The 24,430-nt window shown below is 39.4% G+C and overlaps 2 protein-coding genes and 4 long non-coding RNA genes across 8 annotated transcripts; 2 read left to right on the forward strand and 4 right to left on the reverse strand.

Annotated features, from left to right (window-relative positions):
• Nucleotides 1–601: 601 nt before the first annotated feature.
• Nucleotides 602–1,722, reverse strand: LOC125012307. Its single transcript, XR_007113268.1, has 3 exons — nucleotides 1,684–1,722; nucleotides 1,534–1,568; nucleotides 602–696 (listed from the first exon to the last, which is right to left on the reverse strand). It is a non-coding gene; the product is annotated as an uncharacterized LOC125012307 (long non-coding RNA).
• Nucleotides 1,723–6,768: 5,046 nt separating this feature from the next.
• Nucleotides 6,769–8,555, reverse strand: LOC125012285. Its single transcript, XR_007113261.1, has 3 exons — nucleotides 8,297–8,555; nucleotides 7,160–7,429; nucleotides 6,769–7,009 (listed from the first exon to the last, which is right to left on the reverse strand). It is a non-coding gene; the product is annotated as an uncharacterized LOC125012285 (long non-coding RNA).
• Nucleotides 8,556–9,432: 877 nt separating this feature from the next.
• On the forward strand, nucleotides 9,433–10,389 carry LOC125011864 (probable E3 ubiquitin-protein ligase ARI8). Its single transcript, XM_047591368.1, has 2 exons — nucleotides 9,433–9,525; nucleotides 9,797–10,389. Exons 1-2 carry the CDS (start codon nucleotides 9,433–9,435, stop codon nucleotides 10,250–10,252), a joined length of 549 nt encoding a protein of 182 aa, XP_047447324.1. The 3' UTR covers nucleotides 10,253–10,389.
• A 4,804-nt stretch (nucleotides 10,390–15,193) lies between these two features.
• On the reverse strand, nucleotides 15,194–17,395 carry LOC125012259. 3 transcript variants are annotated; one of them, XR_007113253.1, is made up of 4 exons: nucleotides 17,243–17,395; nucleotides 16,744–16,978; nucleotides 16,423–16,590; nucleotides 15,194–16,000 (listed from the first exon to the last, which is right to left on the reverse strand). It is a non-coding gene; the product is annotated as an uncharacterized LOC125012259 (long non-coding RNA). The 3 variants fall into 3 exon arrangements; XR_007113251.1 differs by having other exon boundaries at nucleotides 16,403–16,590; XR_007113252.1 differs by having other exon boundaries at nucleotides 16,403–16,590; nucleotides 16,744–17,043.
• A 1,527-nt stretch (nucleotides 17,396–18,922) lies between these two features.
• Nucleotides 18,923–19,659, forward strand: LOC125012094 (probable E3 ubiquitin-protein ligase ARI8; the record flags this gene model as incomplete). The annotated part of the gene is made up of 1 exon (XM_047591789.1): nucleotides 18,923–19,659. A coding segment is annotated over one exon (468 nt), but the record flags the coding sequence as incomplete, so codon positions are not given.
• A 249-nt stretch (nucleotides 19,660–19,908) lies between these two features.
• LOC125012291 lies at nucleotides 19,909–22,385 on the reverse strand. The gene is made up of 2 exons (XR_007113262.1): nucleotides 22,046–22,385; nucleotides 19,909–21,879 (listed from the first exon to the last, which is right to left on the reverse strand). It is a non-coding gene; the product is annotated as an uncharacterized LOC125012291 (long non-coding RNA).
• Between the last annotated feature and the right edge of the window lie 2,045 nt (nucleotides 22,386–24,430).

Raw genomic sequence — 24,430 nt, forward strand, 5'->3', positions numbered from 1 at the left:
TCACCTTGTTTCTATTTAAGGTGCTTGATCTTCTGATCATATCTTGTGAGTGTATCCTCTCAGTGGGTCGGTTCATTCCAGACTGACTGTGTGAGCGTCTTGAAGCAGAGTCACTCATATCACTGACACAAGCCTCTTTTCTTAGTTTCAGACTCTCTCCTTTTAACTCTGGGTGAACTGTTACTCTCACGCTGCCACCATTGATCTTTACTCCAGTCTTTGTGCCAGTGTCGTCCTGTGTTTTACAGAAAGCACCGTTCATCCTTGGTCTTTTTGTTTTGGTGTTATGGTTTTCCTGCTGTGTTCTAAAATTCACTGCAAGGGTCCCTTCACTGCTGAGATGACGCTTGTTGTGCTTTGAGTTTGTACAGAGCTCCTGACCATTCGCCTCATGATAGTCTCCGTTAAACTGCGTCTTTGAAACATATAATTTTTGTGTTTGCGCTCTGAAACTGTCTCCATCTGCTTCATTGTCCATTAGAGGAAACGTTTTGTTCTGCTGAAGACCATCTGGTTCTACAAAACAAGCTGCATCAACGAGGTTCTTCTTTAATGTTTCCCCTCCTATACGACCTCTGACCTGCAGTTGAGCCTCGTTGTCTTTGCCGGTGTCCTGACTTCTTTCAGCTTCTATATCTGAATGTGCACTATGAGCGTCCTGGTCTCTTCCATCATCTTGTTCCAGTTCTTTTCTCACTTTAAGAGAAACAGAAATGGTTATTAATAACAAAGCAGTGTTTCAGAGGAGCTGAGGCTGATGCTTTCACCACATCTGATTCTCACAGCTCCTATATCAGCCTTATGAGGAAAAAAAAGAGGAACACGAGAAACAAGGAGAACAAAAGACACTGAAAGATAGATGCATATAAGACAAGGAAAGAGAGAAGAGGAGGACTATGTCTGAACTCATTCATTCATTTATGAGCATTTCATTAGAATAAAACACCGTTCATGGTGAAGGATTGTGGTGGCTCTTTTTGGTTCACACTTCTGTAATGGATGCTGTCGTATGCATTAGTACATGTGCACTGGTGTCGCCACCTTTCTGTTGCCACTAAAACTTTAGTCAGGGGTGTCAAACATACGGCCCCCGGGCCACAATCAGCCCACCAGAGGGCCTGATCTGGCCTCGCAACATGCAAAAATGAACTTATTATTCTTATTTCGTTTACAGCAGAGGTTTCACTGTTTAGTCAACACAACACTGAGACTCAGAACCAAACAGCAGATGGCAACAATGTACTGAAATCACACTCTTTTTTTTCTTCATAAGAAATTTTCATTTGTTAATAAACTGTTTTAAAAAAGGATAATTGCGGCTGGAACTGAGCAGCTCATGTTGAAGTTGTGACAAGAGTTATTTTTACTGAAATCACACAAAATAGAAAAGAACAGATCTGATGCAGAAGCATAAATCTGGCTTTAAGCTCCTGACCAACTTCATATTGAAGGAGAAAGTAAAGTTTGGGATATAAAATCTTAAAAGAACCAAAGACAGGGTCAGAAACCAATGCTGTGCATTTTAAAACGTACCTTTCCTGTACATGAGGAGGTAAGCTGTACGAGACCTGTTTTGAGGAGGGAACATGTAAAGACTTTATCAGTTTGAGAAACATGTATAACATCACATTACAGGAAGGCATCAAACACCCTCATCTGTGGTGACACAAAGAAAGTATTTACCTCAGGGATTCTTTTTGAGTCCCGAATGGCTGTCGACTGGTGGTTAACAGGGTGGTTAACCACAGCGTAGAGCTCATACGTGCACTGCTGAAGGGAGGGCAATAAAACAAAGCCATCACATTTTGTGATAGTATTAGTGTTAATTTAAAACAAGTGGCTGCTTTGCAGCGTATGAAATACCTCCATGGACAAAGCTTGTGGCACATCAGCTTTGCAATGTACTTTGACGTAACACTGCTGATGGTAATCAAAGGTAAATCTCTTCAGCAGGAGGGTCAGAACATCTGGATTTTATATAACGGTCAAATTTATCTATATGTCATTTAAGAATCTAAGTCTAATTATACTTGATATAATAAATCAACTTTAATAAAACAGACAAAAACAACAGAAAGGATCAAATTATACAAACAAGATGAGACAGATGTTTGTAAAAGGCTTTAATATCCAACAATGTCAGAAAAAAATACTACAAAAATCTGTCCCTTTTCACCTGCATACATAGTGGTACACTTTTAGTTTGATGATGTGTTACTGTCAAAATGCTCTGGTTTCATATCACAGTCCAGACAGTTTGGTGTTTGGTATGAAAACTAAAACGTCAACACTAACCTATTAAATACTTCTTAAAGCACATTCGAGGTGTGTGCAAATCATATCATCAAACTGACTGAACATGTTGCTGGTAGAGCAACAAAACACCTGATCACATGCTTCAAACAACAGACAACACAAACTTAAAGTCCTGCAAGACAAAAACAGTGGAAGATGGTTTTAAAAATGTAATTAATTATTCCTGTGTTAATGTGTTTCACAACAGCAGCAGGTTCCTGGATTAACATTTACACAACAATCACCCAAATGAATGTGTTTCTGTCCAAGCCAACATGCTCACACTAACTTTCCTGTGACTGTTCTTCAGTGGGAGGACCTGCTCTGTTCACAGTGGTTAGGTTGAGATGACTTCAGATAACTGTTTGAGGTCTTATGTCACTGATGAGTGGATTTGATTCGTCATTAAAATGGTTTAAAGATCAGAGAGCTGTTCCATGCTTTGGTTTTTACCTCCTTTGTCACCCATCCCACCATCGCCCCTCTCAGGATCAGGCCCTCCTCCCCTGAGCGCTTTAGGAACTACCAATATCTGAGACCTGTGTTTTATTCCATATTTACACAGTGGAGCAGAGTCTTCATTCAGCCATTTATCAGTGAAGCGAAGCCCTATATTATCAGACAGAGAGAGTTAGTTAGTTAGTTAACTGTGTTTGAACATAAACAGAATAAATCTCATGATTCCTAGAATATGACGAGTGTGTAGTATCTCATTGATGAACTCTTCTATATGACACATTATAAACGTAACAGTTTTACCTCTGTCCTCATTAAAGAATGCCCCTATGACAGTGGCATGGTGTGTTAATGTATTTATTTTCTTAGAGGGAGCCAAATTAGACAAAAACTCTAATCTATATGCTATCGTGGGGGAAGGGGGTGGAGGGGTGTGAACAACACATTCATTAATATTTCTGAACATTTTGCTGTCAACATCTCTGTACTTTAAACCCAACAGTTTGAGTTGTAAGTTAATACAAAACAATTTTGTACTCTGTGTCATAAGACTTCTCTCTCTCTTTCTATGTGTCTTTACCTCTAGTGAGGGCAGGAAGCCTCTGTAATATCTTCTCCTTCAGCTGCAGCACTGTCACGTTCTGCATCTGCTCCTCGTTGCAGAGATCAATCGTCGTCATCTCCTCCTTTAATCCATAAACCATGACCTGACAGATCTTCCCCATTCTAGGCTGTTGTTGTTGATGTGAGCCACTTGTTGAGCTCCTTCCATGTAACGTGAGACAGAGTTAACATGGTTGAGCGATTCAGAATGAATCTCACAAATATCATGAAGACAACTGTACAGTATCTCAATGATGAACTCTTCTATGTGACCCATTAACTGTATAAACGTAATGATTTCACCTGTCAACTTATAACGTCTTTTGCATCTCCTCCTTCAGCTGCTGCACCGTGACGCTCTTGAACTGTTCCTCGGTTCCCAGGTCGATCGTAAGTTTTCACATTTATACTCATTGTTTGTGACATTAAATTGAACCAGCTGCATTCTCTTATTACTGTACTGTGTTTTAAAATGATGCACTGCTTGAATCGCTGCATCATTTAATAAAGTTTCTGTCTAAATAAACACATTGAAACTCATGTTAATATCGCTCCTGTATGTTGGACTTTATATAACAGACAAATGTATCTATGTCATTTAAGAGTCTAAGTCTAAATATAATATAGACAAAATAAATCAACTTGAATGACAGATAAAAACATGTCAGATCGTGCATGTATGGAAATGAAAGAACATGTGACGGTCTGTATAACTAGTTGTTGTATCCTCCACAGAAAGGATCAAATGACACAGAACAAGATGAAACAGATGTTTGTAAAAAGGGCTTTAATATCCAACAAAGTCAGAAAAAATACAATGAAAATCTGCAATTTTTCACCTGCATACACAATGGCACACTATAAGTTTGATTATGTGTTATGTTGAAAATGCTTTGGTTTCATATCACAGTCCAGATAGTTTGGTGTTTGATATGAAAACTAAAATGTCAAAGAAGCTCACATTTTCAACACTGACATATTAAATACTTTTAAAGTAGATTCCAAGTGTGGCTTTGGTATACATCATCAAACTTTATTGAACCTGTTTTAAGGCTGAGAGAGCAATGAAACACCTGATCACATACCTCAAACAACAGACAACACAGATTTATAGTACTAAAGCACAAAAACAGTGGAAGATGTGTCAGTAATTAAAAGGAGACATGTTAGAACACATCAGTCATCCTCAGGTAAGACAAGATGATTTCCATCAAATGTATTTATTCCCGTCTTCACTGGGAAGCATTTCACAACAACCGCAGGTACTAATATTTAATAATATTATATTTAATATAACAACCACCCAAATGAATGTCTGTCCAAGACAATTTGTTCACACTAACGTTTGGGCGAGAGAGAGAGAGAGAGAGAGAGAGAGAGAGAGAGAGAGAGGACTGGTCTAATGTCATGTAATGACCTAACATTAGAACTAAGAGGAATCTTTCTGTGTTTGTCCTCTGCTATAGATATCCCTCGCTTAGCTTTTGGTCAGATGTGACTATTTCACCTTAACAAGTTCCACGTACGTTTTTATGTAATACATGAATTCACTGATGTTACTTTAATTCCAGAGGCACCCTTATCAAGGTGATTGCCAGAGGGAAAAGTAAGTTAAAAAATATAAAAAATATATAGCCTATACTACAAAACATTTTTTAAAGAAGCAATAAATGAATGTTTGCCCAATTAAACAATCCTGATCAGTCTGAGAGACTGAATGAGACTGAATACTTATCATAGTTATCTCTCATCTGGTGTTCCTTATCCAGATAAGAATTTAGTAGAACAAAGACATTTGATAAACATGACCTGTCCTGTCTCTGTCCTGGCAGTTTTTGCAAAAGGCCAAATGCAGAATTTGCTGAGACTAGCAGTTCGATTCTCGGCTCCTCCACTCCACCTGTTGAAGTGTCCTTGGGCAAGACACTCAACCCCAAGTTGCCATGGATGCTGTGCATCAGTGTGTGAATGTGTGTAATAATTAGGGCTCCCTTTTGAGCTCCCTCATTGGTTGGCACCCTGGTAGAGCCTGCCATCAGTGTGTGAATGGGTGAATAATAGACATGTATCGTAGAGTGCTTTGAGTGGTTGATATAGAGAACCACTTCATATGCAAGAACAATCCATTTACCATATTCTTCACTGCGTCCCTGTATAGTTGTGCATCACCTGTGTGATCATGAGGCTGAAGAACCAGTATGATCCAGACATTATGGAAATGAAAAGTCTCCTGCCACAAGATCTTCGGAGCCAGCGAGTATTCATGTTATCCTGACATAAAGACTGTGAATGGATAATGTGCATACTATTGGCCATTATACCGCAAGTTTGTCAGCACAAATATAGACAATATTGTACTCATCTATGTAGGGCTGCAATGAGTACTCGAGTAATTTGAGTACAAAAAATCCTCAAATCATTTTTTGTGCCTCCGGTATTCGTTTAATCATAAATTTCATTTTTCTGGAGTGGTGAAATATGAAATATGTGCATAGTGCCTCAAACATGAATCCCTGCTTTCTATGACTTTTCCATCATGCTAGCCAGTAGTATCTGTAACACAATGGGAGTGCACAGTAATGTAAGTTGGCTGGTCATTTCCCAAAGTTATCCAGGAAATAGCTCTGCAGTCTAATGGCCACTTCAACATCCTTTCTGGGTTAAAATTTTAACTATAATGTCTCATAGAAAATTTAAATGACGTTTGTTTAAAAGAGTAGTTCACTTTTAATGAAAAATCCGTCATTACCTAACCCTCATGCTGAAAGAAGATCAGGTTATTTTTTTCAATTCACAAAACATTCACAGTTTCACATGAAAACAGCTTGCAGCATCCTCCCAAACAACTGTAGTCAACAGCAACTTTGTTTCAAACTTTAAAAACAAAACAACTTTACAAAAACAAAAAATGCCTTCATACTGCTTGGCTATCGTAACCCAAGTTTTCAAAAACTCCAGACATGCCAAGTTGACCTGAAAAGTCGTCATGTGTTTAGTTTCACCGTAGCTTCTTAGCTGGAAGCTGGGTTGATCTGAGGGTGTGGGTTTGCTTGACCACAGTGCAGAGCTACGAACCTGAGGATTATTTAGTTGTTTTTTGCATTTAAAACGAAGTCACTCTTTACTGCAGTTTTTTGGGAAAATGCTACAACACTGATTTCCTGTGGAACTCCAGTGTTTTGTGGACCAAAAAACTTAACCTGACCTGTCATCGACAGTACTGTTTGTGAATAATTGGTTGATATTGTAAACTTACATTTGAATACATTAAATAAAAGGGTTTTAGAATTAATAGTGGTGTGTACTATATTTATAATTAATTTCCCACAGCATTTAGGATTATACCTTTATTGAAGGTGATTGATTATAATTATTTGGGGAGAAAAAAATGTAAAATGTTATAATGTTGTTTTGTGTAAAAAAAATTTAAAAAATGAATGCAATTTTCTGTAAATTAAATGTTTTTGCACATTATTTAAAATACTTTTTTTACTTTAATTTTACAGGTTTTGTTTGGCAGCCCTAGCTGCCAGTCATCTGCCCTGAAAATCTAAAAGTTACATTTATGTCAGACATGTGTCCTATTCCATATTCACACAGTGGGATGTCATCGCCGTATTTAGCGTTCGGTTCCTAAATTTAAGCCTTAAACCATCTGACAGAGAGAGAGAGAGAGAGAGAGAGAGAGAGAGAGAGAGAGTTAACCGTGGTTGAGAAGGAATCTCATAAATATCACAAAGACAACTGTACAGTATGTACGTGTACAGTATGTGACCCATTAACTGTATAAACGTAATGATTTTACCTGTGGCCTTATCAAGAAACGTCTCTTGTATCTTCTCCTTCAGCTGTCCCACCGTGACGCTCTCAAACTGGCCCCTGGACCCCAGGTCGATTAACTTAATTTTGCCTAATCCACAAATAGTGATCTGGTATATTGCCATTTTGTGATGTTGTACTCCTATTCGCTGGTCCTTCCGCTTCTGTGACTGATAGTTAATGTAACCAGAGGCCGTTGTTGAAGAGGGTTGAAGATATGTACTTTCAGTTTCAGCAAAATAAAAACAGGAGAAGCCTAAAACAAGAACCGAGTGAGTGTCTCTTCATTCAGAACTATTTTTGTAGCAGTGACGGAACAGAAACATGTGAATATGAATGAATATATATATATATATTTCCATACAACGGCCTACCTCCACGCCGCACCGCCCCGCCCACTTTAAATCGCTATTTCCATTGCTGGAAGGGCGGCGGAACGAGGGCAAAGGGATAGTTTTCTGGTTTACTTTTTAGTACCTCCTCTGTGGTCGGCCCGAGGTAGGTGAATTGGGGCCGAAAATGTGACGTAGAGCGCTGCTTACTACTGATTGGTCAGAAAAAAAATCAGTGCCAGGTACAAACCCGGATGTTTTGCTTTTGACTAGTAGAGAGATGAGTGTTTTTCACTAGTAGTAAGCTGCACACTTTCGACTTCTCTCCTAAGCAATGGAAAAGGTAGTTAACAAAAGCTGGGGCGGTGTGGAGCTAGGCCGTCAATGGAAATCCGGCTCAAGATAAGAGTGTCTCCCCAGTTCACTTTGGTTACACGTCAAAGCCTCGAAAGTCTGTAGTTGAACATGAACACGGAAATGCTGGCACATATTATGACCTGCCTACAAATGTCCAAATGTTCTGGCAGAGCCAGTGTCTTGTTTGTCTGTTCAATGCCACCGTTGACACATTCCCAGTAATATGAACAAAAACAACAACAACATATTACAGCTGATTATGTAAAAGGAAATATATTTGTGATCATACTCTATTTATAATAGATCCCCTTTAATCCTATCCTAAGGAGAATGAAAATAAATAAATAAAATGGAAATCGAACTCCTGAAATTTCTTGTCCAACTCAAAGGTAATAATAATGTCTGCGTGCAGGTTTAGTGGCAGTGATCCTTACCTCAGGCCACGTCCTTTGTTACCTCTTCTAAGTTCTTTTTTGTATTGAATTTGTACGTTGTGAAATAAACATTTGGTTTGTCTGCACCTCATCTGAGTCTCCAGATTCCTGTTTCAACCCGTCCGTAGGCCAGCCTAACAGGGAGCTCACATATTCAACCAGTGTACATGCTGACACTGACTCAGTGTGGGCATGTACTTTAGCACCATAAATGCAGCCTCTGACCTTTGGAAAAGGTAAGGATAGTTGTTTCAATGTTTTTAGTGACATAAAGTATAGAGAACACCAGAATGAGCTCTAAGAAACAAATAAACTATCTTAACTATGAAATGACCCAAAGGCAACTTTTAGCTTAACATCACCACGTACACTCTACAGAAGCTAAAGTTATCATCTCGCGTTATCGTCTGCTCGGTAGGTTCTAATATCGATAGTATCGACACCAAGGCCAGCATCGGTATCGGATCGATACTAGCGTGCTGAGATCGATACTTTTGTTACAGCTTTTCGGAATTTGATACTCAAATCTTATGATCACTGCTGTCTCAAGACAGTTTTTAATATTTGTTATTGCATTGTTGCTTTTGTTTACTTATTTGCTCAACTGACTATTACTGACTTTATTTTCCATTGCTGTTGTTGCTCACATCATATTTATATTTTTGTTACATTGATTGTTCCTTTTTCTCATCTCGCACCAATGACTGATTTTCTAAAACAATCATGTGCAATTTTGTCAATAATGTAAACCATTGTGAGTTACAGTAATTCAAAACCCGCGTACTGTAACAGATCGCTAAAGATCTGCTCGGTTCTGGGTAAAAAAAAAAAGGGGGGGGGGGGTTGGGGTTCGAACAAGGCACTCATGAATACTCGTAAATTCAGGTAATTCAGACACACACAATATCAGCCTGCCCTCTAATTTGCCTCTCGTGCTGGACTGCACACACACACTCAGCAGACGGCTAAAACATGTACGTAGTGAAAGGGGTGTTATTTAAATTTTGTACTGTTAAATTCTGTTATACTGTAACTAGTTATGAAAAATGTTATATTTGCCTAAATATTTGTCCTGTATTTCTATCATAATCATAATCAACTAATTAAAGGCAAAATTACGAAGTTACTCAGTGATCATGACGTTTCAATACGTCATACTAGCCAGTAGACTATTCACTTGGTATCGGATCGAGGCCAAAATTCTCAGTATCGCCCAGCCCTACTGCTCTGTGCTTTATTCGCTATTTGCAAAACCTCTACTTCCTTCCCGAGAGCACCAAAATAAAAGCATGGAATACTAAAAGTGGAAACAACGAATAAAAGCATACAGGCAGCGATAACCTGTTAACCCCTTTTAAAGAGCTACTTACATAAAATAACAAGGTGTAAGTTCCAGTTAATGGTATGAGGGGGTATGGACCTTTTCGTCTAATGCTAAACACGGAAATAAAGACACATATTTCCTGAAATGTTCAGCTGTTCATTTAATGCCTCTTACAGTGTCCTGGGTGTAAAAGCTATGTGGAGAGAGAGGACCTGACTAACCTCAGTGTGCACTGTACAGTCTGCACAGCAGACATGAAGAAGGTGTACGAGTTCTGCTGGCAGTGTCTGAAGCCTTGGAAAGGAGCAGCTCCACGATCTGATCGCTGCGACAACGACGGCTGCATCAACCACGACTTAGAGCTCCTCAAGAACTGCAACACGACCGTCCTCACAGAGGTGCAGGGAGTGACTGCCTGTCCCTCCATCCGAGTCTGTCCCACCTGTGGTCAGAGGGTGGAGCACGACAAGACAGGCTGCAAGAACATCATCTGTCCTCGCTGCCAGGTTGAGTTCTGCTTTGTGTGTCTGAAGCTGACCCCTGAGTGCCTGAAGACCAGCTCTTACTTCATCCCCTGCAGTGATGGTGTGGCTCCCAGGCAAACATCCATCCCTGTGTGGCACAGAAACTAAACAGCTTCACACACTCATTTATTATTCATGCATGCTCACAGCTGTCTCCTATCTGGTTAGAATTCATCTTTTATTGCATCAGACGCGAAAAACATTACAGACCTGCTTGTTTGTGCACATTAAATGACATTAAGACAGCTGCATTCTCTTATTACTTCACTGTGTTTTATTAAATGCTGCATTAAAACTGCTACTGAAGATTGTTCCCTGATTTAATCACTGCATCATTTAATAAAGTTTATGTCTAAATAAACACACACTGAAATTCATGTTAATATCTCTCCTGTATGTTGGACAGACAAATGTATCTATATGTAATTTAAGAGTCTAAGTCTAATTATAATATAGACAAAATAAATCAACTTGTTTAACAGATAAAAACATGTCAGATCGTGCATGTGTAGAAAAGAAAGAACATGTGATGGTTTGTAAAACTAGAACCTGATTTTGCAGAGATTCTGGAGGAACAGTTTTATCCCCTGTAGAAAGATGAAGACAGATGATGTTTGTAAAAGGCTTTAATATCCAACAAATCAGGAAAAAATAAAACAAAAATCATTTTCACCTGCATACATACTGGTACACTTTTAGTTTGATGATGTGTTATGGTCAAAATGCTTTGGTTTCATATCACAGTCCAGGTGTTCACATGGAAACTAAAACACTGACATATTAAATACTTTTAAAGCAGACTTGAGGTGTGTGGCTTTGGTGTACAAAGTCATCAAACTGATCAAACCTGTTTCAAGGCTGACAGAGAAACGAAACACCTGATCACATACCTCAAACAACAGACACCACAGATTTGCTAAAACACAAAGACAGTGTAAGTTGGTTTTAAAAATGTGTCAGCAGTTTAAAAAAAAAAAAGAGAAAGACATATTAGAACACATCAATCATCCTCAGGAACAAGATTTCCACCAAATGTATTTATTCCTGTCTTAACCGAGATTCAATTCAATTCAGTTTTTTAATATAGCATCAATAATACAAATTGTCTTAAGACGCTTTATGAAAACCATCCTGAAACTCCAGAGCAGTCTGAAGGTAACAATGGCAAAAACAAACTCCCTTTTAACAGGAAGAAACCTCCAGCAGAACCCAGCTCATATGGAGGAACCATAAATAAACTTCATAGATATGTAACTGGGGCAGCTGTACACCCCTGACAATGCGACAACGCCACTCTGGGACTTTCACCCAGAGAATACCACACTGAATACAGGTTCTTATGTTTTAAGGAAAAAAGGAGCAGAAAAGGGAATTTCTAGTTTTGAACAATTTTCAGTTTTTATTCACAAGTAAATCTCACATCAGCTAAATAGCAGGAGGACTTGGCTTAAAAGTAAGGCTATATTATTGCAAAAATATTTCTATTGCTGAACTGTCACTACACTGAAGTGTTAACCAGCACAGGTTGACTGTCAGAGAGCCCACAGGGGTGGGGGAGTGAAGGGGAGAGGGGCCACCACCACCAGCTACCCAAAGGGAGGTCTCACACACACACACACACACTGCAAAAACAAAAGACAAACAAATTAGTGCACAACAAATATTAAACATGCAAATAAAACCCTCCACCCAGTGAGCCTCCACCTGCACACCAATGACCAGCCCACCTGTACTGGCACTGACAGAAGCCCAGAATAAGATTAACTCAAAATTGATTTATGAAAACAAGAAGGAAGGAACATAGAAAACTAAACCGACTAACTAGACTGGGGAGAAAACAAAGCTCCCTTAACTCAATTGATAATCAAAACACTAAATGAAACGAGGTAACCAATAGTACACAAATATATCTTTAAAAAGGGGCAGAAACAGCAGTGACTAGAGCTCAGCTACAGCACCAGGAGCCGACATCACGTCTCCATTCCTGAGACCCTCACAAGAAGATGGAGGGGAGGGGAGGAGAGGGAGACAGAGTGGTTTGTAATAGAAAATACATTATAAGAGATTAGAGGACAGGAGCTCAGTGCCAAAGAAGAGAAAGTAGAGGACACGTCCTCAGTGTGTCGTCCCCCAGCAGCCTAGGATGTGTTTCACAACAGCAGCAGGTTCCTGGATTAACATTTACACAACAATCACCCAAATGAATGTGTTTCTGTCCAAGTCAACATGTTCACACTAACTTTCCTGTGGACTGTTCTTCAGTAGGAGGACCTGCTCTGTTCACAGGGGTTAGGTTGAGGTCTGTTTGAGGTCTTATGTTACTGATGAGTGGATTTGATCTGTTATTAAAATGGTTTTAAAAAAAACACAGTTTTTCCATGCTTTGGTTTTTACCTCCTTTGTCACCCATCCCACCATCCCCCCTCTCAGGAAGAGGTCCTGTTCCTCCCGCTCGCAATCTAAGAGTTACATGTATGACAGATGAGGTTTGTATTCCATATTCACACAGTGGGGTGGAGTCTTGTGTCAGCTCTCTGCCATTACATATAAACCTTAAAGCCACTGAGAGAGAAAGAGAGAGAGAGAGAGAGAGAGAGAGAGTTAATTGTGTTTGAGGACTTCAAAATGAATACCACAAATATCATAATGACAACGATACAGTATCTCACTGATAAACACTTCTGTTTGACGCATTAGCTGGATATATAAACGTATTGATTTTACCTCCGTTCTCATAATGAAACGCCTCTATGATCTTCTCCTTCAGCTGCTGCACCGTGACGGCTTTGAACTGTTCCTCAGTTCCCAGGTCGATTGTCTTAGTTTCGCCCAAACATCCACGGACAGTGACCTTGCAGTTGTTTTCCATTTTATGATGTTGTACTCCTATTCGCTGACCCATCACTTCTTTCGCTGATAGTTAATGTAACCAGAGGCCGTTGTTGAAGAGGGTTGAAGATACTTTCAGTTTCAGCTTCGGCAAAAATAAAAACAGGAGCAGCTTAAAACAAGAGCCGAGGAATGTCTCTTCATTCAGGACTATTTTTGTAGCGGTGAACAGAAACATTAAAAGATAATAATAATAATAATAATCACCTAAATTTCAAGGAACCAGATGAGAGTCGGTCCTCTACTGCGGTACACGTCAAACCCTCGGAAATGCTGGCACATGTTATGACCTGCCTACAAATGTTTCTCTGCAGAGACAGTGTCTTCTTTGCGGGATACACCCTGGACAGGTCTCCAGCCTATCACAACGCTAAAACAAAGACAAACAACCATCCACAGTCACACGCACACCCAGGGTCAGTTTAGAGTCACCAATCAGCCTAATGAGCTGGACTCCAAACCGGACCATCTCACTAGGAGGCATCAGCACCAAGCTGCTGTGCTGCCTGTAGCTGATCATGTAAAACAAAATGTATTTATGATCACACTCTACTTCTAATAGATCTCCTTTAATCCTATCCAAGGGACAATGAAAATAAATGAATAAAATGGAAATTGAACTCCTCAATGAAAGTTTCTTGTACAACTCAAATATAATAATAATGTACCTGCGTGTTTTCTGTGTATGACTCATGTTAGCTGTCTTCCTCTTATAAAAAAAATCTCAGATAATACTGTGGAGAAAAACAAACCACTTTCATGTCAGCATACATAAACAGTTCTGACATAATGTCTAATTGTATGTGGGAGAAATAGTTTGTCAGAAATGTTATTATTGATATAACAGACAGGGAACATGGAGAGAAACCAACCAATATTTATAATTGTGTTTTTAAAAAAGAAGCTCAACACAAAGTTAAACCAGTGTAGTTCATTGTTTTATTTCTTTACCCCCATGGTGGTCTCCCTAATCTGTCTTCACACCTTTTAGCTTCTCTCTTCTTACTCAAACGTTCTGTCTTTATCACAGTTTTTGTGTCATGCTGTGTTTTCACCTTGTTTCTATTTAAGGTGCTTGATCTTCTGATCATATCTTGTGAGTGTATCCTCTCAGTGGGTCGGTTCATTCCAGACTGACTGTGTGAGCATCTTGAAGCAGAGTCACTCATATCACTGACACAAGCCTCTTTTCTTAGTTTCACACTCTCTCCTTTTAACTCTGGGTGAACTGTTTCTCTAACGCTGCCACCATTGATCTTTACTCCAGTCTTTGTGCCGGTGGTGTCCTGTGTTTTACAGAAAGCACCGTTCATCTTTGGTCTTTTTGTTTTGGTGTTATGGTTTTTCTGCTGTGTTCTAAAATTCACTGCAAGGGTCCCTTCACTGTTGAGATGACGCTTGTTGTGCTTTGAGTTTGTACAGAGCTGCTGACCATTCGCCTCATGATAGTCTCCGTTAAACTGTTTTTGTAAAAGGATAATTGTGGCTGGAACTGAGCAGCTCATGTTGAAGTTGTGACACAAGTTATTTTTACTGAAATCACACAAAATAGAAAAGAACAGATCGACGCAGATCTGATGCAGAAGCATAAATGTGGCTTTAAGCTCCTGACCAACTTCAGACCAAGGAGAAAGTAAAGTTTGGGATATAAAATCTTAAAAGGAGCAAAGACAGGGTCAGGAATCAATGCTGTGCATTTTAAAACGTACCTTTCCTGTACATGAGGAGGTAAGCTGTACGAGACCTGTTTTGAAGAGGGAACAAAGACTTTATCGGTTTGAGAAACATGTATAACATCACATTACAGGAAGGCATCAAATACCCTCATCTGTGGTGACACAAAGAAAGTATTTACCTCAGGGATTCTTCTTGAGTCCTGAATGGCTGTCGACTGGTGGTTAACAGAGTGGTTAACCACTGTGTAGAGCTCATATGTGCACTGCTGAAGGGAGGGCAATAAAACAAAGCCATCGCATTAAAAAAAAAAATTAATAAATAAATAGTGTTCATTTATATATTTTTAGGATTTTATATAATGGTCAAATTTTTCTACATGTCATTTAAGAATCTAAGTCTAATTATAATTGATATAATAAATCAACTTTAATAAAACAGACAAAAACAACAGAAAGAATCAAATGACACAAACAAGATGAGACAGATGTTTGTAAAAGGTTTTAATATCCAACAAAGTCAGAAAAAAAATACTACAAAAATCTGTCCCTTTTCACCTGCATACATAGTGGTACACTTTTAGTTTGATGATGTGTTACTGTCAAAATGCTCTGTTTCATATCACAGTCCAGACAGTTTGGTGTTTGGTATGAAAACTAAAACGTCAACACTAACCTATTAAATACTTCTTAAAGCAGATTCGAGGTGTGTGCAAATCATGTCATCAAACTGACTGAACATGTTGCTGGTAGAGCAACAAAACACCTGATCACATGCTTCAAACAACAGACAACACAAACTTAAAGTACTACAACACAAAAACAGTGGAAGATGGTTTTAAAAATGTAATTATTTATTCCTGTGTTAATGTGTTTCACAACAGCAGCAGGTTCCTGGATTAACATTTACACAACAATCACGCAAATGAATGTGTTTCTGTCCAAGCCAACATGTTCACACTAACTTTCCTGTGACTGTTCTTCAGTGGGAGGACCTGCTCTGTTCACAGAGGTTAGGTTGAGATGACTTCAGATAACTGTTTGAGGTCTTATGTCACTGATGAGTGGATTTGATCTGTTATTAAAATGGTTTAAAGATCAGAGAGCCTTTCCATGCTTTGGTTTTTATCTCCTTTGTCACCCATCCCACCATCGCCCCTCTCAGGAAGAGGTCCTCCGCCCCCGTACACTTTTACAACTAACACTATGACAGACAGGTGTTGTATTCCATATTTACACAGTGGAGCAGAGTCTTCATCCAGCCTTTTATCAATGAAGATAAGTTCTATATCAGCTGACAGAGAGAGAGAGTTAGTTAGTTAACTGTGTTTGAACATAAACAGAATGAATCTCATGATTCCTAGAATATGACGAGTGTGTAGTATCTCATTGATGAACTCTTCTATATGACACATTATAAACGTAACAGTTTTACCTCTGCCCCTATGACAGTGGCATGGTGTGTTAATATATTTATTTTCTTAGAGGGAGCCAAATTAGACAAAAACTCTAATCTATATACTATCGTGGGGGAAGGGGCTGGAGGGGTGTGAACAACACATCCATTAATATTTCTGAACATTTTGCTGTCAACACCTCTGTACTTTAAACCCGACAGTTTGTGGTGGAAGTTAATACAAAACAGTGTTGTACTCTGTGTCATAACACTTCTCTCTCTCTTTCTATGTGTCTTTACCTCCACTGTACTTAGGATACCTCTGTAATATCTTCTCCTTCAACTGCAGCACTGTCATGTTCTTCATCTGCTCCTCGGTGTTGCAGAGATCAATCGTCTTCATCTCCCCGTTCAATCCATAAACCATGACCTGATACATCTTCTCCATTCTGCGCTGTTGTTGTTGATGTGAGTCACTTGCTGAGCTCCTTCCTTGTAATGTGAGACAGAGTTAACGTGGTTGAGCGATTCAGAATGAATCTCACAAATATCATGAAGACAACTGTACAGTATCTCAATGATGAACTCTTCTATGTGACCCATTAACTGTATAAACGTAATGATTTCACCTGTCAACTTACGTCTTTTGTATCTCCTCCTTCAGCTGCTGCACCGTGACGCTCTTGAACTGTTCCTCGGTTCCCAGGTCGATCGTACGTTTTCACATTTATATTCATGAACTTGGACTAGGCAGGTTTTCACGAGTTTCTGATGTTGTAGATTACTCCTATTCGCTGACCCTTCCTCTTCTGTCGATGATAGTTAATGTAACCAGAGGCCGTTGTTGAAGAGGGTTGAAGATACTTTCAGTTTCAGCTTCAGCAAAAATAAAAACAGGAGCAGCTTAAAACAAGAGGCGAGGAGTGTCTCTTCATTCAGAACTATTTTTGTAGCGGTGAAGGAACAGAAACATTAAGATAAAACATTAATGATAGTTAGTTGATAGATCCCCTTTAATCCTATTCTGAGGAGAATGAAAATAAATAAATAAAATGGAAATCGAACTCCTGAAAATTCTTGTCCAACTCAAAGGTCATAATAATGTCTGCGTGCAGGTTTTAGCCAGGCAGTGATCCTTACCTCAAGTAAGTAGATATGTCGTCCTTTGTTATGTCTTCAAAGTCCTTTTTTGTATTAAATTTGAGATGGTTGGTCTGCACCTCGTCTGAGTCTCCAGATTCCTGTTTTAATACATCTACTATCAGGCCAGTCTAACAGGCAGCTCACATATTCAACCAGAGGAAGCTGGACTGACTCAGTGTGAGCATGTACTTTGGACTAAAGGCCATATAAAGGCACCATAAATTCAGCCTTTGACCTTTGGACAAGGCCAGGATAGCTGCAGTCTTTTTGTACATAATGTATAGTGAACCCAGCGAGACAATGGTGAAGCGTACTGATGTCTCCAGAAGAATGTATTAATGTACAGCTGTTTGTTTCATATTTTGCGTGAGTCCCTTCCTTTCTGGAACACTATAAAAGCTAAGGTCAGACAAAAAAACAAAATGAGCTCTTAGAAACAAATAAACCATCTTAAAGGCTCCTTTTAGCTTAACATCACCGCATATATACAGTCAACATGCAAACATTTGTAAACATACATGATGGCGGCAGTAGTGTGGGAGTTTTTTAAGGTTTCTGAGGAAAACAGTTTGCTGGCTGAGTGCAATAAATGTTTAAAGAAAATACCACGGAGAGGGAGAAATAGCATGAAACTAGCATAGAAACGTTTAATTCTAATTTTAATAATTCTGTGTCAGTGCATTGTTTATTTTTCAGAACTGGTGGAATGCACTTTTATTTACTTTATTTACTTTTAAACCTGATGCAAAGTATTTCAGGTCTAGGGACTTTATTTTGTGATGTTCATTTGAAATATCAAATAGTCTTCATTTTAAGAGTCAAAACTGTTGGTTCTTTAGTCTTTCTTATCTCCAGGTATGTCATCCGTTATCGGTATCGGCCTTTGGAAGCAGAAAGTTATCGGTTATTGGTATCGGTTTCAAAAAAAAAAAAAAAAAAAAAAAGCTGCCGTGCATCCCTGCATTGTTCCTTTTTCTTATTTTTGCACTAAGGACAGTAATTCAAAAACCGCGTACTGTAACAGATCCCTGAAGATCTGCTCCGTTCTGAAGAGTATAAAGGGTTAGAACAAAGCGCATATGAATACTGGTAATTTCAGGTAATTCAGACACACACAATATCAGCCTGCCCTTTATTTTGCCTTTCTGGGCTGCACACACGCGCTCTCAGCTGACGACTAAAACAATTGTATGTAGTAAAAGGGGAATTATTTAAATTTTGTACTGTGAAATTGTTTCATACTAAAATTATTTAAGAAAATTTGTTTATTTGCCTCAATATTTGTCTTGTATTTTATAATCAACCAACTAATTAAAGGCAAATTTATGAAGTTATTCAGCGATCATGACGCCAGTGTTTATTTGGTATCGGATCGATACCAAAATTCCCAGTATCGTCCAGCCCTACTGCTCTGTGCTTTATTCGCTATTTGCAAAACCTCTACTTCCGGCCCGCGAGCACCAAAATAAAAGCATGAAATACTTAAAGTGGAAACAACAAATGAAAGCATACAGGCAGCGATAACCTGTTAACCCCTTTTAAAGAGTTACTTACATAAAATAACAAGGTGTAAGTTCCAGTTAATGCACTGGTATGAGGAGGTATGAACCTTTTCATCTAATGCTCAACATGGAAATAAAGACACATATTTCCTGAAATGTTCAGCTGTTCATTTAATGCCTCTTACAGTGTCCTGGGTGTAAAAGCTACGTGGAGAGAGAGGACCTGACTAACCTCAGTGTGCACTGTACAGTCTGCACAGCAGACATGAAGAAGGTGTACGAGTTCTGCTGGCAGTGTCTGAAGCCTTGGAAAGGAGCAGCTCCACGATCTGATCGCTGCGACAACGACGGCTGCATCAACCACGACTTAGAGCTCCTCAAGAACGTAAACACGACCGTCCTCACAGAGGTGCAGGGAGTGACTGCCTGTCCCTCCATCCGAGTCTGTCCCACCTGTGGTCAGAGGGTGGAGCACGACAGGACAGGCTGCAAGAACATCATCTGTCCTCGCTGCCAGGTTGAGTTCTGCTTTGTGTGTCTGAAGCTGACCCCTGAGTGCCTGAAGACCAGCTCTTACTTCATCCCCTGCAGTGATGGTGTGGCTCCCGGACAAACATCCATCCCTGTGTGGCACAGAAACTAAACAGCTTCACACACTCATTTATTATTCATGCATGCTCACAGCTGTCTCCTATCTGGTTAGAATTCATCTTTTATTGCATCAGACGCGAAAAACATTACAGACCTGCTTGTTTGTGCACATTAAATGACATTAAGACAGCTGCATTCTCTTATTACTTCACTGTGTTTTATTACATGCTGCATTAAAACTGCTACTGAAGATTGTTCCCTGATTTAATCACTGCATCATTTAATAAAGTTTCTGTCTAAATAAACACACACTGAAATTCATGTTAATATCTCTCCTGTATGTTGGACAGACAAATGTATCTATATGTAATTTAAGAGTCTAAGTCTAATTATAATATAGACAAAATAAATCAACTTGAATAACAGATAAAAACATGTCAGATCGTGCATGTGTAGAAAAGAAAGAACATGTGACGGTTTGTAAAACTAGAACCTGATTTTGCAGAGATTCTGGAGGAACAGTTTTATCCCCTGTAGAAAGGATCAAATGACTGAACAAGATGAGACAGATGATGTTTGTAAAAGGCTTTAATATCCAACAAATCAGGAAAAAATAAAACAAAAATCATTTTCACCTGCATACATACTGGTACACTTTTAGTTTGATGATGTGTTATGGTCAAAATGCTTTGGTTTCATATCACAGTCCAGGTGTTCACATGGAAACTAAAACACTGACATATTAAATACTTTTAAAGCAGATTTGAGGTGTGTGGCTTTGGTGTACGTCATCAAACTGATCAAACCTGTTTCAAGGCTGACAGAGAAACGAAACACCTGATCACATACCTCAAACAACAGACACCACAGATTTACTAAAACACAAAGACAGTGTAGGTTGGTTTTAAAAATGTGTCAGCAGTTAAAAAAAAAAAAGAGAAAGACATATTAGAACACATCAATCATCCTCAGGAACAAGATTTCCACCAAATGTATTTATTCCTGTCTTAACCGAGATTCAATTCAATTCAGTTTTTTAATATAGCATCAATAATACAAATTGTCTTAAGACGCTTTATGAAAACCATCCTGAAACTCCAGAGCAGCCTGAAGGTAACAATGGCAAACTCCCTTTTAACAGGAAGAAACCTCCAGCAGAACCCAGCTCATATGGAGGAACCATAAATAAACTTCATAGATATGTAACTGGGGCAGCTGTACACCCTTGACAATGCGACAACGCCACTCTGGGACTTTCACCCAGAGAAAACCACACTGAATACAGGTTCTTATGTTTTAAGGAAAAAAGGAGCAGAAAAGGGAATTTCTAGTTTTGAAAAATTTTCAGTTTTTATTCACAAGTAAATCTCACATCAGCTAAATAGCAGGAGGACTTGGCTTAAAAATAAGGCTATATTATTGCAAAAATATTTCTATTGCTGAACTGTCACTACACTGAAGTGTTAACCAGCACAGGTTGACTGTCAGAGAGCCCACAGGGGTGGGGGAGTGAAGGGGAGAGGGGCCACCACCACCAGCTACCCAAAGGGAGGTCACACACACACACACACACACACACACTGCAAAAACAAAAGACAAACAAATTAGGGCACAACAAATATTAAACATGCAAATAAAACCCTCCACCCAGTGAGCCTCCACCTGCACACCAATGACCAGCCCACCTGTACTGGCACTGACAGAAGCCCAGAATAAGATTAACTCAAAATTGATTTACGAAAACAAGAAGGAAGGAACATAGAAAACTAAGCCGACTAACTAGACTGGGGAGAAAACAAAGCTCCCTTAACTCAATTGATAATCAAAACACTAAATGAAACGAGGTAACCAATAGTACACAAATATATCTTTAAAAAGGGGCAGAAACAGCAGTGACTAGAGCTCAGCTACAGCACCAGGAGCCGACATCACGTCTCCATTCCTGAGACCCTCACAAGAAGATGGAGGGGAGGGGAGGGGAGGGGAAGGAGAAGCAGGAGACAGAGCTGTTTGTAATAGAAAATACATTATAAGAGATTAGAGGACAGGAGCTCAGTGCCAAAGAAGAGAAAGTAGAGGACACGTTCTCAGTGCGTCGTCCCCCAGCAGCCTAGGATGTGTTTCACAACAGCAGCAGGTTCCTGGATTAACATTTACACAACAATCACCCAAATGAATGTGTTTCTGTCCAAGTCAACATGTTCAAACTAACTTTCCTGTGACTGTTCTTCAGTGGGAGGACCTGCTGTGTTCACAGGGGTTAGGTTGAGATGACTTCAGATAACTGTTTGAGGTCTTATGTCACTGATGAGTGGATTTGATCTGTTATTAAAATGGTTTTAAAAAAATAGAGTTGTTCCATGCTTTGGCTTTTACCTCCTTTGTCACCCATCCCACCATCCCCCCTCTCAGGAGGAGGCAATCCTCCCCCTCGCAATCTAAAAATTACATGTATGACAGATGAGGTTTGTATTCCATATTCACACAGTGGGGTGGAGTCTTGTGTCAGCTCTCTGCCATTACATATAAACCTTAAAGCCTCTGAGACAGAGAGAGAGAGAGAGAGAGAGAGAGAGAGAGAGAGTTAATTGTGTTTGAGGACTTCAAAATGAATACCACAAATATCATAATGACAACGATACAGTATCTCACTGATAAACACTTCTGTTTGACGCATTAACTGGATATTTTAACGTATTGATTTTACCTCCGTTCTCATACTCAAACGCCTCTATGATCTTCTCCTTCAGCTGCTGCACCGTGACGGCTTTGAACTGTTCCTCAGTTCCCAGGTCGATTGTCTTAGTTTCGCCCGAACATCCACGGACAGTGACCTTGCAGTTGTTTTCCATTTTATGATGTTGTACTCCTATTAGCTGACCCATCACTTCTTTCGCTGATAGTTAATGTAACCAGAGGCCGTTGTTAAAGAGGGTTGAAGATACTTTCAGTTTCAGCTTCAGCAAAAATAAAAACAGGAGCAGCTTCAAACAAGAGCCGAGTGAGTGTCTCTTCATTCAGGACTATGTTTGTAGCGGTGAAGGAACAGAAACGTTAAAAAGATAATAATAATAATAATAATTACCTAAATTTCAAGGAACCAGATGAGAGTCGGTCCTCTACTGCGGTACACGTCAAACCCTCGGAAATGCTGGCACATGTTATGACCTGCCTACAAATGTTTCTCTGCAGAGACAGTGTCTTCTTGGCGGGATACACCCTGGACAGGTCTCCAGCCTATCACAACGCTAAAACAAAGACAAACAACCATCCACAGTCACACGCACACCCAGGGTCAGTTTAGAGTCACCAATCAGCCTAATGAGCTGGACTCCAAACCGGACCATCTCACTAGGAGGCATCAGCACCAAGCTGCTGTGCTGCCTGTAGCTGATCATGTAAAACAAAATGTATTTATGATCAGACTCTACTTCTAATAGATCTCCTTTAATCCTATCCTAGGGACAATGAAAATAAATGAATAAAATGAAAATCGAACTCCTCTATGAAAATTTCTTGTACAACTCAAATATAATAATAATGTACCTGCGTGTTTTCTGTGTATGACTCATGTTAGCAGTCTTCCTCTTGTAAAAAAAATCTCAGATAATATTGTGGAGAAAAACAAACCACTTTCATGTCAGCATACATAAACAGTTCTGACATAATGTCTAATTGTATGTGGCAGAAATAGTTTGTCAGAAATGTTATCAATGATATAACAGACAGGGAACATGGAGAGAAACCAACCAATATTTATAATGGTGTTTTTAAAAAAGAAGCTCAGCACAAAGTTAAACCAGTGTGGTTCATTGTTTTATTTCTTTACCTCCATGGTGGTCTCACTCAGTGCGTTTACATGCAGAGCTTAATCGGGTTATGCTCAAAATTCGACTTTCTCACTACAGTCCTTGTCCCAGTTTACATGCAGCGCAAGAAAATAGAATAACTGTTCTCATCTTCCACACTAGGTGGCGATACGTGTCTTTTCAGCGGGATAATACCATGTTAATACGGCCCGATTTCCGGTTGAACTATTATGTGATATGAAAAAACAAGAGTCGTTCATGCGGCAGACCGGCACTTCAAACAACAACCAGACAGATAATAGTACATTTTTTAATCTTGTACTTAATGTTCGCGCTACTTCTGATGCAGGTAAGATCCGCGCTATCCCTCAGACGGCTCCGTTTCTCTTCTTCTACGCCTGGCTTTCTTGGACGTGTTTGTTCCGGAGCATGCGCACACGCATCATCCGATGAAAAGTCCGATTCAATCGCATTATCTGGGCGTCTCAATCGGACAATGAGAACTCTGACTTTATTCGGAGTAACGTGTTTACATGCACTGAAGTTCTCCTGTTATAGTCCGATTAAGGCAATAATTAGTTTTTCACGTGCATCTTAACGCACAGACTGATCTGTCTTCACACCTTTTAGCTTCTCTTTTCTGACTCAAACTTTCTGTCTTTATCACAGTTTGTGTGTCATGCTGTGTTTTCACCTTGTTTCTATTTAAGCTGCTTGATCTTCTGATCATATCTTGTGAGTGTATCCTCTCAGTGGGTCGGTTCATTCCAGACTGACTGTGTGAGCGTCTTGAAGCAGAGTCACTCATATCACTGACACAAGCCTCTTTTCTTAGTTTCAGACTCTCTCCTTTTAACTCTGGGTGAACTGTTTCTCTCACGCTGCCACCATTGATCTTTACTCCAGTCTTTGTGCCAGTGTCGTCCTGTGTTTTACAGAAAGCACTGTTCATCTTTGGTCTTTTTGTTTTGGTGTTATGGTTTTCCTGCTGTGTTCTAAAATTCACTGCAAGGGTCCCTTCACTGTTGAGATGACGCTTGTTGTGCTTTGAGTTTGTACAGAGCTGCTGACCATTCGCCTCATGATAGTCTCCGTTAAACTGTTTTTGCAAAAGGATAATTGTGGCTGGAACTGAGCAGCTCATGTTGAAGTTGTGACGAGTTATTTTTACTGAAATCACACAAAATAGAAAAGAACAGATCGATGTAGATCTGATACAGAAGCATAAGTCTGGCTTTAAGCTCCTGACCAACTTCATATTGAAGGAGAAAGTAAAGTTTGGG

Source organism: Mugil cephalus, chromosome 1 (genome assembly GCF_022458985.1).
Source record: "Mugil cephalus isolate CIBA_MC_2020 chromosome 1, CIBA_Mcephalus_1.1, whole genome shotgun sequence".
Taxonomy (NCBI): Eukaryota; Metazoa; Chordata; class Actinopteri; order Mugiliformes; family Mugilidae; genus Mugil; species Mugil cephalus.